Source organism: Hermetia illucens, chromosome 4 (genome assembly GCF_905115235.1).
Source record: "Hermetia illucens chromosome 4, iHerIll2.2.curated.20191125, whole genome shotgun sequence".
NCBI lineage: Eukaryota > Metazoa > Arthropoda > Insecta > Diptera > Stratiomyidae > Hermetia > Hermetia illucens.
The window spans coordinates 54442385-54461768 of record NC_051852.1 but is presented as its reverse complement, the minus strand read 5'-3'; the positions used below and the strand labels follow the sequence as shown (position 1 = coordinate 54461768).

The 19384-nt window shown below is 36.8% G+C and overlaps 1 protein-coding gene across 3 annotated transcripts in view; it reads right to left on the bottom strand.

Annotated features, from left to right (window-relative positions):
* Positions 1-19229, bottom strand: part of LOC119653769 (retinal homeobox protein Rx1) — a 39774-nt gene extending 20545 nt beyond the window's left edge. For 2 of the 3 annotated variants that reach the window (XM_038058761.1, XM_038058762.1), the window contains exon 1: positions 17749-19229. In XM_038058761.1, coding sequence (XP_037914689.1) covers positions 17749-18115 — 367 coding nt within the window. In that variant the 5' untranslated portion in view covers positions 18116-19229. The remainder of the gene's footprint in view (positions 1-17748) is intronic. The other variant, XM_038058765.1, reaches the window with a different exon arrangement.
* Between the last annotated feature and the right edge of the window lie 155 nt (positions 19230-19384).

Below are 19384 nucleotides of genomic sequence, written 5' to 3'. Positions count from 1 at the left end.
TTCGTAGAGATGCACCACTGTGATTTTTTTCAGATTTTTCGGTTGGATAGGTTCTGAGAACAAGACCTGTTACACTTTTTGTGGGTCATATTTTTAACCCTTACTCCCCTATATTTTATCTAATATCAAATATTGAACCAGATTCGAAAAGTACTAATTGAGACCTTTCATTTGATACCCTACTTGGTTACATTCTGTGAAAAAAAAATTTGCACCCTCCATTCACATGTACGGGGAGCCCCCCCTTAAACTTAACGCAAGATGGCGCCACTTACTGCATGTAAAGATATCAGCAGATTACATACTCTCACCAATTTTCGTGACAATCGGTCTAGCCGTTTCCGAATAAATCGGGTGTGACAGACAGACAGACAGACGGACAGACGGACAGACGGACAGACAAACACCGTCTGGATTCTAATAAGGTTTTGTTTCACACAAAACCTTAAAAACACAAAGCGGCCACTATACGGTGTCTAGGCTAGATATCTGCCCAAATAAGGTTGAGTATAGTATATTAATATATTTTTTTTAGAAATTGGCAAGAAACATCTCTTATGTTCATCCTAGAACCATAAATTTTGCAAAAATATAGGGTGTACATAATTTCGAGCAAGTTTGGTGGAAGAAGAAGATACAAACGGGATAAAAGTCCAAACAAAATTTCTTATATAATAAATACACAAAACTTTTCATGCCGAGCTTCTGGGTTTCGAGTTGTTATATACTATATATGGTTAAATTTCGGATTTTAATATGAGTTTGCTTTTGTGCTTTTCGTTGCTATAGACTTACATCTGTAGGTGTAATAATAGAAATGGAATAGAGAAAATAATGACATAAAAACAAAATAAGTGGTAATGTTTATGCGTCACAAAGGAACTAATCACTGCCATAGTTCGCTCATATTATACGATTATTTCAAAGCATATAGTAATGGAAATCTTGATATTTATATACAAGGATTATGAGGTGAGTTGGGATTGAGACTATGGTGGGTGTTGCGGACGTTCTACAATTTATAGTATTGTTTCAATCTTTTGTCGGAATACCGGAACTGGACGCTATAGAGGTTTTGTCTTCATTGTGTGTGAGAAACTTTCTATGCACATTTTTCCACTCGTATACAACTAAAAAGTCAAAACATTTCTTGATGTCTCCAAACTTCAAATTCGTCGTTCATATGAGTTCACTTTATACGATGATGACGTGATACACGTCTGAGAGTGCAATAATTTCACATGAAATACAAAATTTGACCTTCCATAACTTTGCTGTGGATTGCCTTCAAACTTCTAAGAATTCTGTTTTTATTAATAAATTTTGTACCCCCAGAATGAATTTGGGGTCTTGGCTAATTTTTTTAACTTTACTTGGGCAGATATTGTAACGGGACAGGTTTTGAGAATGAGACTTTTTAACTTTTTTGGGACACATATTTCGAGTTTTCGCTCCTCTGCATTTCACCCAATATCAGAAATAAGATCATTTTCAAAAAGTACTAATTAAAGCCTTGCATTTGATATATGGATTATTATTATATTGTGTGAAAAAATTGTGCTCCCCCGTTTGGCATATGCGGGGAGCCGGACTTTCAGATGGACAGACCGACAGAGATTGAACTTGTTTTGTTTCACACAAAACCTTAACACTGGGGTTCAAAAATATATTTCGTTACAAAACATATTATTATCCCATTAATGTCTTAATTCCAAAAAGTACTATACTTATTTTGTTCCAAAATGTAATAATTCTTCATTAGTCGTTACATAACTTAAGAAATATCAAATTGCAAATTTTACTACAACAAGTCTTTATCTTTATTTATTTGTTAGATTAGTGGCAGCAAAGTTTTATTTTTATTTCTAGGTAAATTGGAAAAAAGTAGGGTCTTAAGATATGAATATTAATTTTAAAAAAGTTTTTAGATTTAGATTAGTAATGATGTCGTGATATCGTGAGGAGCAATATTTGTGCATTTTGATGATATATTTTTAAAGTCGATTATCTCTGGGAATATTGGTTTTATTCAAATTGATTATTGCTTATTGGAAAGAGGTGCAAGGTTGATTTTTCAAATGAAAAAATTCAAGTCATTTTAAAATTTGCAGGGAGGCGAAAGGCTTACTAAATAATTATGTGGTTCACAGATAAGGTAATTTACAAGTCTCCGTAGAATAACATTGATTCCAGCAATTACGCTTGGAGAATTTCCATATGGAAGAAGTGTCTCGCATTTGTTGACCTGGTTGCAGATAGCCGAATGATTTTTGAGGAGCACTTGAATTACATAGTTTCTTTGGATCGTTTGTTTTCGCGTTCGACAGCACTTTAAAAACAAGTCGGGAAACCGGAACCTAGTTGCTTCAGGTATGAAAGGTTTTGTGTATTTCTTTTATAAAGAGATTTGAGTGTGCATTTGCCCCATTAGCATATAGCAGGTAAAATATGCATATATTATGTGAAAATAGCCACTTTCAAGTGATATTGATATTCATAGCCTTGAATTTGCAGAGGAGCGACAGTTTTGACCTAGTATAACTTTGTTAGTAATAGTGATATTTTCACCAAATTTGGCAGGATCATGCTCTATACTGTAGCCTATATTGCTGCAAAATTCTGTGATTCTAGAGTAAACTTAAGGGGGGTTTTCCTGTCAATTACTGAAAATTATAGTAATGTGCTATTATTAATTTTATTTAAACAGCTATCGGTATGGAGGGTATTTCGGAGCCTAGGGACCATATAGTGGCAGCCCCCTGATTTTTTTCAATTTTTTCGGTTGTGTAGTTTCTGAGAATGGGTTCGTTAAAAAAATGACCACTTTCAACCCCCCGCACTCCCCACCTTTTCAACAAAAGTCAAAACTAAGACTGGCTTCGAAAATTACTAACCGAGACCTTTAATTTGATATCCCACATGACTATATTTGATGAAAAAAAAATTTACACCCCCCTTTTGCATGTATGGGGACTCCCCTTAAATTCGTCGTAAAAGGATGTAACTCACTATATGCGTGAGCGTTCACAGTTCCCACCCTTCTACCAAATTTGGTGTCAATCGCTATAACCGTCCCCGAGAAAAATGCGTGTAACGGACAGACAGACAGACGGTAAACCGATTTTAATAAGGTTTTGTGTTTTCACAAAACCTTAACAAGGTGTTGCGGAGACGAATGGTCCCGAGGGTGAAAAATGGATTATGTTTTATAATTTGAAAAAAAAACAAACGCGGAAAGAACTATGTGAAGCTTCAGAAATGGTCGTAAAGTTCTGAGTGACGAACAAGAAGAGTAATGCTCTGTTGCTGGGGATAGTGGAAGTGAATCTTTCATTATAAGTTGTCTTACTCTTGCCAAACGAATAACTCTACTGTCAACAATTGATAGAGACTGGGTCAGGCAGTTAAGAAGTGTCCAAATTGAGGAAACCTTAGGATGTTATAATCCAACACAACAATACGAGGCTTTGGTGACTCGTCAAAATTTGGAGAAGCTTGGCTGGTAAAAGGTAAGAGGAAATCCATGGAAAACCGTAAAAAAAATGACAATTAAAAAAAAGCGAAAAGATTAATTTTACTCTAGCTACTGGTATATGGTAAGAACTACACATATTCTTCAAATAAATAAAATAACATATATTACGGTTTGCATGTAAATAAACAAGAGAATGAAAATATTATTAAATTATTCTATTTTCTGGAAATAGGCTTCTTGATTTTTCGAGGGAAAATATTGGTATTATCACCAAGCCAGTACATGATTCATGATATCCTCGAGGGATAAAATAAAACTCAGCGATATTGACGCTAACAAAACCTCAAAACATGATCAAGTTATTGGAAAAATGATTAGTAAAATACAAAATTGCAATCCTTCATATATATCAATGCGATATGTCGCACAGATCACTGTGCAAACCATTGCAAGCAAGCGAGAATTATACTGCAGTCCTACTAATGCTGGGAGAAGCCAAGTCCAAAGTATAACTGGTTTGTTGGTACACTTCCGACAATTTTCAACTTATTCCGAAAACTCCCTATAAATAAAGTGCTCTCTACAATTTGCTCCATGAAAGTAATTTTTCCATCATCATCCCCAAATAGGGTCGGCTAGATATAATCACCAAATAAATAAGGGGGAGACACCTGTAAGCACTTTTGATCTTGTTAAAATGTTGCACACGCTTTTTATACACTAGTACCTTTTAAAGGTAAAAAATGTAAACATTTTACTGAAAATACACTTTTCTGTTTAAAGCTTAAAATTTTTAATAAAATTTAGAAAAGTTGTTAGCATTTTATAGGTTTTACTAGAAACTACACATATATATGCTTATAATAAATTTTGAAATTTTTAATTTTTTTGGATAAAAATTAAGGACGTTAGATTGCACACCGATTCCGATTGCGGCGTCCTTGAATATGCAATATCACCGCGATTTTGTTTCTTTAACAGTAAAATAAAAATAAAATATTTCATTGAAATATACCTAATTAAAACTGCATTATTTAAAATATATAAACCTAATATTTCTATAAAAAAAAAGCCTGAAAATTCCCTTATTTTTGGCAGTTTACATCCCAAAAAGAAAGTAATATGAATAAAAGTGGATGAATGACGTCATTTGCGAACGAATAAAAATCACTACAAACCGTCAAAATGTTTTGTAGTAAAATTGGCCAAGCTGAAATAACCTTCTATCAAGTACTAACAGTTGACTTTATTTTCGATACATTAGTACATATAAAATAACAAAGAGAAACTAGGAAAATTTCAGAGCATTTCGCAATCGTATCAAAAGACGGCAATGATAAAGACTACTAAAAATATGGTAAGTGCGGAGTTGTGCGAAAATTATCTACCTAACATATTATAATTTAACAACTTTGGCAAACTAAAAATAACACGAAATTTGAAGCGCAAAATTTTATTGAAAAGTCAGAAACTCAAGAAGTTATAGATCTGACGTTATACTATATATGCTAAGATATTGCAATATTTATCTATGAGAAAACGGAGAGTTCATAACTTGTTTATTCAATTATAGTTACAGTGTTGTCCGTATTTCGAGTGGGTATGACCCGTACGACACACTTTCACCGAAGAAAGTGAAAAAGCCAGTGCATGAACGGTGAAAAATATACCTACAATACATACAACTCAGTAAGGCGAGCCTTCCTTTCGATACTCTATATTCACTGTTCGGAAATTTTTATTTTTACAATTTAAATTCTTGCGATCTGGGGAAGGTGTCAGCCAAATATCACCTTTTTACATAAGTGAAAACAGATGCATCTACAGTCTTGACCAAAAAATTAGAAATTATTTAAGATTCACCTCATCATCATTCTTTGTTTTGTTTCTGCCATGGAGAAAGCAATTTTGGCTGCCTCCAAATATGTAATATTTTTCCAAGATTCCACTTTTTTGTGTATAGATAATTCTTAAAATGAGTTAATTAGGGAAATCACTCATTTTTGTCTAAAGCACAGATTCCACAGCTATTGGAAATTTGAGTGAGAATTTGCGAATGTTAAAATTATTTGATAGTGATTGAGAATAACACAGTTTAATTAAAAATAGTTGTAAAAAGCAGTGGAAATAAATAAAAACGGTAGCGTGTGAAAAGAGCGAACATTTTAAAGACAAGCTTAACGTAAAAATGAATTAATGTTACGATTAATTTACGGTCGGCTATATTATCTAGTTTTGAATACTCTAAATCGTGGCACAGTACAGTAGCGATGCGAAAATCAACTATTTTATCTGTTGAAATTAATTAGCTCTTCAATAAGGGTATTAATTTAAATCCCTATAAACCATTAACACCAGTGTTAATTTAATAAGGTAGTTTTATAGACTGTAGGGCCCGTTAAAAGGTATTTTTTTAAGTATTGGCAAATATTCATTTTTGTACTTCAGGAGCTTTCGTTTCCTGTGCCCATAAGATACTTTAATGAAATGTTCTTCAAATGTACTACTGATAATGAAGTACTTCTTCGATTTGTTTCATGGTATTTCATTTTGAGAAAATATAATTCCCTGAAAACAGATATTCTAAATTTTTGGAGGACTGTAACTAATGATGGGCTATGATTTAAAAGTATGTTCTTTTCTGTGAGATTTGAGTTTGATGAACGAATCTGCAATTTCCCATTATTTACCTACTGGATCTCTTCCTTTGTCGGTTTTCAGTTTTAATACGCCAGCGTCCCTCCTAAGTCGGACGGAACATTTTTAGGCTAAATAATAGTTTTAAGAGGTAGAGAATTTCACTGAGATAATCTGAACTTGGAAATAGGAAATTCATGCTATAGGATGAATAGCAGAAATGAAAATGAGGACACTGATAGAGATAACAATCGTTGAAGGTGGAGGGTATAACAAACTCTGAAAAAAGGTTTAGCCATGTGCATCAGATCCTCAGGAAGCTAAACCCTTTTCAGTGAGGGGGCAAATCTCTTTAAACTGGTTGAGTACTTTTATGTGTGTGACATTTTAAGAGAGTTCTCAATTCGGTGATATAATATGCGAAAATACGCAATATTTATAATATTAGCTAGATACCTTCCATTGGCTCACTATAGAGGTAGTTTGTCTGATAGTTTCTATCTATAACTTAAAAATGCATTCAAGTTTGATTGTTGTCTAAAACTATGCTGATTGTATCTATAAAAACCTCTAGGTCCAGGGTGAAAAAATTACACGAATCCAATGTCGTTTAAGTTCAAGTTCTTGTATTCGTTTTGAGAATGAAGGGGGTCCTAAGTCCGCATCAACTTAATGCAGGACCGGACCAACTGGGGAGCAACTTACTCCCTCTTTTCTGGTCCACGGACCCCTCGCTTAGGGCTTGCACCCAAACTTTTTAAAAAACTTTTCTTATGCCCTGGTAAGAAACCGTAAAGCCGTCGTCGCTTGACTTTTTTTAAAAAGTTTGGGTGCAAGCCCTAAGCGAGGGGTCCGCGGACCAGAAAAGAGGGAGTAAGTTGCTCCCCAGTTGGTCCGGTCCTGCATTAAGTTGATGTCGACTTAGGACCCCCTTCATTCTCAAAACGAATATTTCAGCTCTGGCCAAGCTCTGGTCAATAAGGCGGATTTGCGCTCAATATAATTCGTAGGCATGTCGTGTTCTACGAATTATATAAAGGAGCATTCAACATGTGCGAGCCGCTATGGTCACGCTGCTCCCAGGGCAGAGGTGAGGCAGCGTCTGACGATTTGCCTCTGCCCTGGTAAGAAACCGTAAAGCCGTCGTCGCTTGACTTTTTTTATCAAGTTCTTGTATTTTTATTTCCTGTTTACTCCTTTGTGAAGTATAAGGCATTCACACAGTCTCTTCATTGTTGTTGTTACTTTTTTTCTTCTTTATTTTCAGTGAGACTGTGCCTCAGGATAATCACAATTAATTGGTTGAGCATTTTTTAGAATGGCCCCTTAATTTAAATGATCCCTTTCTAATCCCACTCTCTTTATTTGCAACTGACGTCTAAACTAACACTTGCTTCCCAAAATAATAATCGAGACCCTTCGCTTGACATCTTACTTGCTTGTATTCGGAGAAAGGAAATCTTGTTTGGAAAACCAAGAAGAAACAAGAATTAGATATATTAATTCCAAACTCAGAAAGGTCATTGCGAATTAGAAAGACTTACAAATCATTGAAAATTAGTATTTGATGAGTTTGGATGATAATATTTACTGCCTATAGGCAGACCTTACCGCATCAGTATTTCATAAGTCTACCATAAATAAATAATCAACAAGTCGGGAAACCGGAAGCTGGACGCTTCAGGTACGAAAGGTTTTGTGTATTTCTTAGTACGTAGCACGTAATATATCCATATATTATGTGAGAGTATCCGCTTTCGAGTGATATTGACATTCATAGTCTTCAATTTTCAAAGAAGCAACAAATTTGAGGTATTATAACTTTGTTAGTAATAGTGCGATTTCCACCAAACTTGCTCTATATTATAGCCAATATCACTGCAAAATTTCATGGTATTAGGATGAACTTAAGGGGGGTTTCTAACCAATTACAAAAAATTGTAGTAATATACTATTATTAACTTTATTTAAACAGATATCGGCATGGAAGGTATTTCGGAGCCGAGGCACCATATAGTGGCAGCCTCCAGATTTTTTTCAGATTTTTCGGTTTGGTAGTTTCTGAGAATGGCCCCCTTAAAGAAGTGATCACTTTCAACCCCCCGCGCTCCCCACCCTTCCAGCGAATGTCAAAACTAACATCGGCTTTGAAAAGTACTAATCGAGACCTTTAATTTGATACCCCACATGACTATATTTGATGAAAAAAAATTTTACACCCCCCTTTTGCATATATGGGGCCCCCCCCTTAAATTCAACGTAAAAGGATGTAACTCACTGTATGCGTGAGCGTTCACAGTTCCCACCTTTCTACCAAATTTGGTGTCAATCGCTATAACCGTCTCCGAGAAAAATGCGTGTGACGGACAGACAGACAGACAGACAGCACAGCGAACTAGGCTGGAGGCGATCGCAGACAGGCGCTTAACACCTGGAAATATAGTGGAGTTTATGTTGGAATCAACGGAGGCTTGGAATCAAGTGGTAATTGAGCTGAAAATGATTCATGAACAGCTAAGGCATGAAGAACTGCGAAGAAAGCAAGAAAGGGAGCGAACAATAATGCGCCGCAGTTAAGAACTGATCCAGCCCCACGATGCAATGCTTATAGCAGTCCCGTGGGGAGAGTGGAAGAGGAAGGAGGTGGTTTTAGTGAGTAGAAGTCTCACATAACTGTTTGGCAGGAGCCAGCAGTAGGTTTTGAACCTTTCCACCTTCCAACGATGAAAAAAAAAAAAAAAAAAAAAAAAAAGACAGACAGACAGACAGACAGACAGTAAACCGATTTTAATAAGGTTTTGTGTTTACACAAAACCTTAAAAATGGACTGATGAAAGAAAAATGACAAAAACCCATTATTTTTGTTACATAGATTTAAAGATCTAAACCGTTCGAAAGTCATGTTTCAATTAACAACGCAATAATAAGTGCAATCTCCAACCAGACTGACAGATTCTATTTAAAAATCTAAATATTCATCAGTCCAGCAGTAATTACCACAGAAATACAATCGACGATCTTTTGCCATAATTTTGTGATTTAGTCTGACGCCAGACTGATTGGGTAAGGTCAGCCATAAAACAGAACTCAGAGTCAACGAAAAATATATAACAAGTCGGGAAACCGGAAGCTGGACGCTTCAGGTACGAAAGGTTTTGTGTATTTCTTAGTACGTAGCACGTAATATATGCATATATTATGTGGGAATAACCACTTTCGGATGATATTGACATTTATAGTCTTGAATTTGCGAAGAAGCGACAACTTTGACGTATTATAACTTTGTTAGTAATGGTGCGATTTCCACCAAACTTGGTAAGATCATGCTCTATGTTATACTCTATTCGTGGTCCTAGCATGAATTTAAGGGGGGTTCTGCAGCGAATTACTAAAAATTATAGTAATATACTATTATTAACTTTATTTATGCAGATATCAGTGTGGAAGGTATTTCGGAGCCCAGGCACCATATAGTGGCAGCCTCCTGATTTTTTTCAGATTTTTCGGTTGCGTAGTTTCTGAGAATGGCCCCCGTAAAGGAATGGTCACTTTCAACCACCCGCACTCCCCATCTTTCCAACAAATGTAAAAACTAAGACCAGCTTCGAAAAGTACTGATCGAGACCTTTAATTTGATACCCCACATGACTATATTTGATGAAAAAAAAATTTACACCCCCCTTTTGCATGTATGGGGACCCCCCCTTAAATTCGTTGTAAAAGGATGTAGTTCACTGTATGCGTGAGCGTTCACAGTTCCCAGCTTTCCACCAAATTTGGTGTCAATCGCTGCAACGGTCTCCGAGAAAAATGCGTGTGACGGACAGACAGACAGACAGACAGACGGACAGACAGACAGACAGACAGTAAACCGATTTTAATAAGGTTTTGTGTTTACACAAAACCTTAAAAAGTATTATAAGGGTACATTTTTGCTAGAGGACCTCAGTACAGAGTTCAAATACACACGACAGAATTGTAGAAAAGCAATATTACATGAAAAATACGAAGTTTGGGCCACCTTTTACTGTCTTCTTCCTAACCTACTATAATCAGGGTTTTAATAAATCTTCGATTGCAGGCTCCCGAGAAAACAGCGCAATTGAACGGAATTAATCTCCCCCCCCCCCTTTCTGCAAGGAAGTACTTTGAATATTCTGAGTATTCTGAAAAAAAAAAATGTGCAGAAGCCGATAAAACAAGCTCATCTATGTAGATGTCGTCAACAAGTAGTGTCGTACATTTGCTAACATAGATAAACACTCAGTCGGATTTCCCGAAACAAAATTAAGCAATTGCACAAAAAGTCAATAAGGTTGTTTAGAAGCTATCTATCTAGGGGAAAGGGGGTAACTCTCGACGACCCCGGAGTTTCACTGGGGGAACGGAGTCGTGATACTCATAAACTTACAACCCGGACTTAAATTTTCTCTCTCTGACACTGCCCAGAGCACACAAGTGTTTGGCGAAGTGAATTCATCTGGTTTTAGGGGTTGAAGGTAACTGTAAGGCTGTAAAAGATAAAGTTTAAGGTATAGAAATATTTGTCTGGACAGGATATTTCAAAGAATAAACTTGAAATGCCAAATTTTGTAACAGTTACGTATGTCCTGAACTTTCGCTGCGTTCCGGCATTTCCATGATCTTATTACGAGGAAACTGTTTCTGAACTGAATCTTTGGATCGAAGTTCTTAGTGGCAATCACAAATGCCTATCTATACTGCGACTATCAGGTATACCGCCCCCGTGTGGAATGTATTGGAAAAGTGAACATAAACAAATAGACGAAAGACATTTATTCAAAAGCTTGCACGGCCCGTTTACCTTGGTCTTGCCCACCATCACCAAGTCGATGTTATCGATGAAATGGAGCAAACAGAAGATTACCTTCTCTTCGGATGCAAAACACTTACTTAGGCAAGACAAGAAATGCCCACCCTTTATTCTAGCGTGATGCTAAATGAATGTAGTGCACTGCAGCTGTCTCTCAGCATACTTTGCATACAGACCGCAGGATGGTTGTAGTTAAAATGTTACGAAAATTTTCGATAACTCATAAGGTGCCACGCAGAGTTTAGTGCTTTCTTTTAGTATTGAATCAATTTCCAGGAAGAGAAAGTCTCAGGGTGGCCCGAAATTTTCGAAAGATTAACGTAGGCAGATTGACTGAAGCTTTTAAAATAAGAATTACCTGGGTGTTTCTAGTTACAAGACGACCTGCTTTGATAAATTGGAAAGAAATTATCCTGAAAAAGTTTGCAGATTTTATACGTCAAAGGTTAATTAAGGTTCTGATGGATTTTATAAAGGTTACGTAGGATTTGATAGAGCAGGTTCTACATAGGGTAGATTGTCATGTTTGGAACGCTAGAGGGCATAATACCAGGGCTGTAAAAATGTAATTCTTCCCCGCGGTGAAAATTATGTGGAAATCCGGGCTACCGAAAAAACCGGAAACCGGAAAGTTACGCTTTACCCCCTATCACGTGAATATGAGGTGGGGATATCTTTTTTAAAGTTTTGTGTCAAGCAAAACCTTATGATAATTAGTACTTTTCGAAACTGGTTCTATATTTGATATCGGGTGAAGCATAGGAGAGTGATGGCTCAAAATATGACCCCAAAAAGTGTAACAGGTTTCGTTTTCAGAACTTATCCAACCGAAAAATCTGAAAAAAATCACAGTGATGTACCTAACCGGCCTCAAAATTCAACCCGTTCCGATATCTGCAAAATTAAGTTAATAATAGTATATTAGCTTATTTTAGAAATTTAACCGGAAACCCCCTTAAGTTCATGCTAGAACTATAAAATCGCACTTGTGTAAGGGATAGCACAAGGCATAACTTTGGACAGTTTGAAAAAAATACAACTATTATTAACAAAGTTAGAGAAGGTGAAACTTTTATATTTTGTGTGAATTTCGTCATTCTAAATATGTATGACGTCATCATAACAAATCGATTCGTTAAAACCAAAACAAAGTGAGTTCACGTGAATGGGAGGTCGCAGGGAAATATTTCGTTTTAGTTTTTTAATCATTTATATATCAATATCAATTACTCTAGGCAGATATATGTATATATTTATATGGTATATATATATGTAAATTAAGCTTTAGGGTAGTGCCTAATTCAGATAGATATATTCATACCTTGAACAAGCGGGCTTCCGGTATTCCGACTTGTTTCTTATTATTAAAAAAAGAAGAATTATGTGGAAAGTATACCATTAATGAAGAAGACACTGCATCAAGTAGAATATCCATACAAGAGAAACAATTATATTTGAATGGCTCAAACGTCTGCCGATGGAAATGCTTTTAAAGACAAAGGGGTCAGAACTTTGGCAAACCAAATCCCTGAAGTTGATTTGTATGCCAGCGATGGTTCGCTTATAGAGTTTGGGGTTAGAACCAACTAAATTGATAATGCAAAAAAGTGGAGATTATTTTGCAGGGTTGACACAGTTCTAGAAGAGTTTGAAGCTGCAACCCTGGGCTTGAAAATTCTAAGGTAGCAATGTTACTGGATTTCAACGCCACAGGGACATAACATAATTTCAGGCTTTTAGTGATAGAAATATCGTAAAACTCAAGATGTTACAAAGATTTTAATATTCCTCTTGATTACACATCGTTACTAAATTTCGGGGTGACTACGGCCCACCACCATTGTTTTGTACCACGAGTTGATAATCTCAAAATAAATTTGGAATCTCATTTTAAATTGAACATTGAAGCAGACGGAATCCCTGAAGCAAATAATTTACCAAAGTATTGCTGCTATTGGATAACGTCACATGACCTCTAGAAAGCCAGAGTGCAAACTTAAATTCAGAAAGGGCTTATTTTAGGAAAATAGTCAACCCCAGAAGTCTGAAAAAAATCATAGCGATGCGCTTATATGAAATCTAAGCCTTAAAATATATTTCATTGCAATATCTGGCCAAATAAACTTAATAATAGTATATTACAAACTTTTTGAAATTGACTGAAAACCCCTCTTAAGTTCATCTTAGGAGTACTACGCAGCATAGAGGACAGTATCCCGCATAAGAATGCCATGCTATTGAAAATCCGACTATTTGTATCAAAGTTATAGCAATTCAAACTTGTCAATTTTGCGAAAATTTACTGCAACTTAAGCCATGGAAACAAGATTCTGACGTCATAATTAACCAGTATAATTGATAACCAAGTGAAATATTAAAGTTATATTTATGAAGCATCTAATGCGTATGAAGTTGACTGATCAAATATTTGGGTAAATGACTCTTTAAAAAATAGAGGGCAATCGAATTTTTAACTATGTGCAAACGGAATTGTCATGTAGTCATTGTTGCTCACATAGGGAAACACAAAACCTTTTATACCTGAAGCGTCTAGCTTCCGGTTTCCTGACTTGTTAACGGTATGTTTTGAAAGACCCATTGGCATTTCCTTTCTGGCATAAGGCGGCATGACGTTTTGCAGTATATAAATATTTGGAACCGTAGTTGTTTTCATCCATTATATTGGACCTGTACGAGTACCATAGAATAATAAGCAACCCAACACCATAATGCTTGAAGCACCGTGCATAATTGTTTTTAAAGCGTACTTAGAGTCATAACCGGAATGGGGTGGGCGGTTTCCATAGCTGCGGGGCCCTCTGTCACCATGCAAAACAATTTTGCACTCATGGGAACATAAAATGGCCCTCCATTTCTCGGTCTCCCAAGCCGACTCCGGTTTCGATCAATCTAATAAACTGAAGACTTTGCGTAACATATCTTTGAATGAGAAGAGTAATTGTTCTCGGATTTCGGACTTTTAAATTATTGTCTCTCAATCTTCGGCGAACATTATGAACAGTAGTAATTACGTCGAGTTCGTTTTCCGCCACGAAAGGGTTCCTCTTGCTGCAACGGTAGTAACGGTGACGGTACTGATTTCCTATTTAAAGTTTCCCGCTGGCATTGAAACTTAAAAGCATTCGCATTCGCAGATTTTGAATTGTTTTGAATCATATTTTCTTTTCTTTCTTTAATATTTTTTTTTATTATTTGCCTTTTGTTTGGTGTGCAGGACTTCCCATGCCTCACTATTGTAAAAATAACAATACTTTTTAGTTCAAAATCAATCAAATTACGTTAAATATTCTTATTTTTTAATAAAAATTAATTTCGTAAACAAAATGAAAATGTAAACGCGAGAAAATGTGAGAGCTGCTATTATTTTGATCGCTCTGGAAAACCCATGTTATCATTTGAAGTGACATTTCTCAGAAACCGTTGGATAAGCAGTTTACATTTTACAGTTATTTTGAGTGTAATAACTGCACATACATTTCATACAGTGGGGATAAAAAGACTTAGTAATAAAAATATTACAATTATACTTGATGCACTGCTATTATTTATATGTATGCTTTCAGATTGATAGTAAGCATCTGAATATATCTGATTCACTTCATTCGCAAGCCAATGTCAGTAGCCCATGAAAAGATTTCTTTCTTCTTTCTTTCTATGTGTACTATATATGCATGTTCGGTCTCGTAAAATTGAGACTGATATATAAATAACAAAAAAAAAAGGCTAAAAAAGACAAAATAAAATGTTCCAATACGGCCTTCGTGTACATACTCGTATATGAGTTTTCCGAATCTCAGCCCGTTCACTTTATTATGGAATTGATGTATATTGCTTTACATATAGAACATATACATAAGATATAAAGCTGAGCTGTAAATTCACACGAAGTTAGAACCTTTGACTTATTGTAACTATGTTACACTCCTCTTTCATATGTATGGAGAGCCATCTCTTAAACTGAACATAAAATCTTCCCTCTCGTCGTATGTAAACGGACTCACAGACCATCCATTCCTAGCAAATTTCGTGACAGTAGGTTCAGCCGTTTCTGAGAAAAGTAGGTGTGACAGACAGGCATTGGTTTTGTTTTACACAAAACCTTAAAAATGAGACTGTGTGGGTGGTCTATAGTCGAATTTGGCATAATCAAAAAAGAGACCTTCACAACGGAAAAATTTGCTTATCCACAACTGCATTACAGCTAGAGCCTTAGGTCCCAATACTCTCCATCCGTAATTACTTCAATTGCATTATTGAGGAAGATAGAACACTATCCGGGGGGTTTGCCAAGAACTGAGGCAGTTATTAACGCAATATAGGCCACACAGCTGCGCATGGAGACAAATTACCTTTCTTACGCAGCCTTCCTTCATCAAGAGAAAACCATTTGATATATTAGCGACATCTAGTGTCGAGAGAAAATTGGTGGGCACTTTCGTGTGTATCCACCGGGGGGCCTTTTCGCTACACCTTTTCGTTTTTGTTAAAGGAATTGTTACATGAAACTGGCCACCCTTGTGACCGATGCATCAACAAACATCTCACAGTTCTTTATGGATCGTCAGAAATGAGGATATTCCCTTCACTTTTGTAAAAATGTGAAACAAGTCTCTTTGACCCCAACCCGACTAAGTTCGATTAGGAAAAATGACAAACTCGATGCAGACCGACTTGAACTAGACAAAGGGTTAAGAAGAAGCAATGTTTAAAGATATCTGTAAACAGTTTTCGAAAAAAAATTGTCAATGCATGCAGTTGCAAATTTAAGTTACCTTTTCAAGAAGGATTATGGAACTGGAAAGTGTCCATAAAGTGTCGAGAATGTCTACCTCAAAAAGAGAGCTAACTGATTGCTTCCCACTCGTTCGGAAAAAATAGTAAAAGAGTCATTCCAGATCGTTTCACCAAAGTGTACCTCATTGGTGTGCAATGCATGATGTCCAAGGAATTTACATACAGACGAGCATATCTACAAAAATAATGAAGTGTAATGGAAGTAGGTAGCAAAAGAAAATGATCATTGGAAATAAAGGACGTTCAACTCGGCAATCCTATTTTACATTGAAAAATAATGGCTTCATTTCAAACTTATTTAGCTTTGAAACTACAAACAAAATGTTCAATTGTAAATGGATTCATTAAAAGTCAGCCGAATTCTTCGTTGCTTTACATGGAAGTGCGGTCGAGAATATCCAAAGGTTCGATTCACCGCAATTCTATGGGGCACTTAGAGCTAAGAAAGGTTTGTACAAATTTTGTTTCGACTTAGATTATGTGACAATGAAAAACGAATTCAATATTGCAAGGATTTAATTAAAGAAAATAAAGCAGACCCAAATTATTCCAAACTCATCGTAAGTGGTTGTGAAGCATAGGAATGAGGAAGGAGGAGAGGGGAGATCTGATTCGGGTCCGTTTGGTTTCTATTTCCTCAGTATGGATATGGGAATGTGAGCATATTCAAATTCGAGTACCGCCATGCTGAACAACATTTTTAAAGACGAGATAAAAGAGCCATTCAATATGGTTTTTTACCATGCAAGCATTTGGTCCTGAGATCTGCCGAAAATATCTGTTTATTTATTTTTAGCTTCTCCGTTATCATTTCGAACAGCCTTGCTCGCAGAATATTAAAAAAAATTGGTTTATCTTTTAGTATATAAAAACATTATCAAACCCGGACAAACAAATAGTTCAGCAAAACTAAGAATTAAAAACAAGAAAATAATGTTTATACATATATATTCTCTGCCTTTACATAAATATATCCCGAACTTTTTTCGAAAAAGAATAATCCCAGGGAATTTTGGTTTTTCACTTCAGAACAGTAGTTCCACAAGAGAAAATAATTTAAGACTTTACATAAAGTTTTATATGAAATCAAATATCAGCTACATTTTTCCAATATACAGAGTCTAATCCAATTCAGGGAAATAATTTGAGAAAACAGTTGGTAATATAGCATGAGTCGCTGATCCCACAAAAGAAATACGATAAATATGCTACAATATCAACAATGTAAAGTCCACAATGGACTTGAAAGGTTTCCATTAGACTGCATTAAATATAGAGGAAGAAAACCTTACACCGCCTTCATATCTTTTTCATCCCGAAAATCTCAATTAACACAGGTTTTCCTTCCACCTCTACACAAATATTGTATAATTCGGGCGCACTCTCAGCTAAACAACGTTTCGACCAAAACGGCACATAATGAATATGCAACGCAAGGATAATTTATGCAAATTACTCACTAAATAGCCGACAAATTTGTCGGAATGTTGAAGAGTTTCGGGTCACCGAATTGACGAGAAGTGGCGCAAGATACGACATAACACGATGTATCTTTTGAGCGTCATAATCCAGAGTCCCTTAAAAATCATTATGGCGATATTTACCAGGATAAAGGTAGAAATTAATAAATTCAATTGACGATGTAAATTAATGGACGTAAATGGGGTTAATCAGATAAAGGTCGTTGATTTATGGTAAGCACTCGCTTAGTACGGAATGCAAAATTGTGATGTTTTGAACGGTTGAATACGTGCCACAGTGTTTACCGGATTATCTTGGGACGTGTAAATAGTGGGCGCGTGCCATTCAAAAAGGCACATAATAAACTCTTTGAATTTAAGAATGAGATAATCCTCTTCTTTGGTGATGAAGGCAGTTACTCATTGACCGTTGGTCAACACTCTATGAAAAAGGGATTAACATCTGTAATCAGCTGCTTTTCGCCACAAATTTTGTAGATCAAGCAAAAGGGTGAGTATTTAATTACCGGATAAGGAATGGTCCGAGAGCCTTGTTGGCGGCGTATGGGCTGGGGTGTGATGATGCGACGACGAATCACCGATTCCAGGTGTCGGCAGTCCTGAATATAATGCACTGAAGTCTTCCGGTGTGCTGCTACATTTTCTTTGATTATTCGAGGATTTATCGCCCACTGATGAGCGAGCGTCTTGCGTTAATCCGAGTAGTCGATTCTCGTGTGATGCTATGCCCATTAATCGATTGTCCTGGAATGACATGAACTTTGTATCCTGGCCGCCATGCTGTAGGTTCCCATGAGATAGAGCATGGTCCTCGAGGAGCCCTTGTTGGAGCCCAAGCAGACCACCAACCAGATTTGGTCGTAGTTCATCCATTAGTTTTCCTTGACCGCAAGACCCTGTAGTGAAATTCAGCTGCCTGCTAAATATCGCTGGGAAGATATTAAATTGCTGCGAATCGGTACCAGAAGGACTCAGGCCGCTTTGCACACCTGCCCCAGCACCAATCGGGTTCGATGGATGTCCAGCGTTTCCGCCGGCCCCTGCCGTAGTACTACCGCCCAAGGGCCCGTTGTTTCCGCCGCCACCGTTGCCAGTGCCGCCGGCACAACTGTGTTTGAAATCCAATTTGATGCTGTTGTTGCGCAATAATTAGTCCCCGTTACAGCGCGACTTCACTATATCCTCCAATCACTTTCGTTATCCACAATTGCACAGATTAATAATCTTCCAATGATCAATTATCAACAAGTCACAAAGTGGAATCAACTCCTTGAGGATTCGTTTAAAGGAATTCAATGGGTTTTTATGGTCTTGATTAAGCGATAATTAAATCGAGAACAAGGACACGAACCCGTCAAGGACATAGCCACCGCGGCACGCACTTCACCCTTCTGTCGTCGACACTTTCACCACTAAAAGGACCCGAAATCCTTATGTAAAGTTTGCCTTTTGTTACTGATGCTCAAGATGTGATTACGGACAAAAACTCGATTTCCTTTAATTCACGTACGTATTCGCGGCCGATCAAACTTAAAATGATATTCCTGCGAATATAACGAAATTAAGATCATGTGCGCGCCCCGACCATATCCTGACATCACGACATTCGTTCCTTCTCGTTCACTCTTTTTCCGATTTGTTTCCTTGCACGGCTTTTGGGTGGATTAGGGGTGTCCTCATACGTAGCGACCACGTCCTGCCGAGGCGCGTGGTCTACACGAGTACACAAAGTGAATAAACACTTGAGTACATGTTTGTATGTGGCTGTGGATGTTCAAAAAATAAAATGCGATGCACGAGCACAAGAGTAACGAGCATAATATCACTAGAAAAGATACACACTTAGCATTCCAGTTGCATGCAAAGTGATGCGAGTGGTCATCTTCCGCCGAAGCTCGATATTAGTAGTGAAATTAAAAGCCAAGTGCTCGCGTTCTTAATAGAATATCAGTTAGGGGACGTTAAACATCCTTTCTCAAGCTGCGTCAGCGATGCTTCTGTGGAACCTAAAACATCTCATGCTTTCTCTGAGCATGTTTCGAAACAGATTGACGGCCACTGTGCAGGGAAGTTTTCAACGTAAGTGTACTCCTGAATGCACCCTCCTTTTTATGACCTGTTTGTGTGCGGCCAATGAAGGCA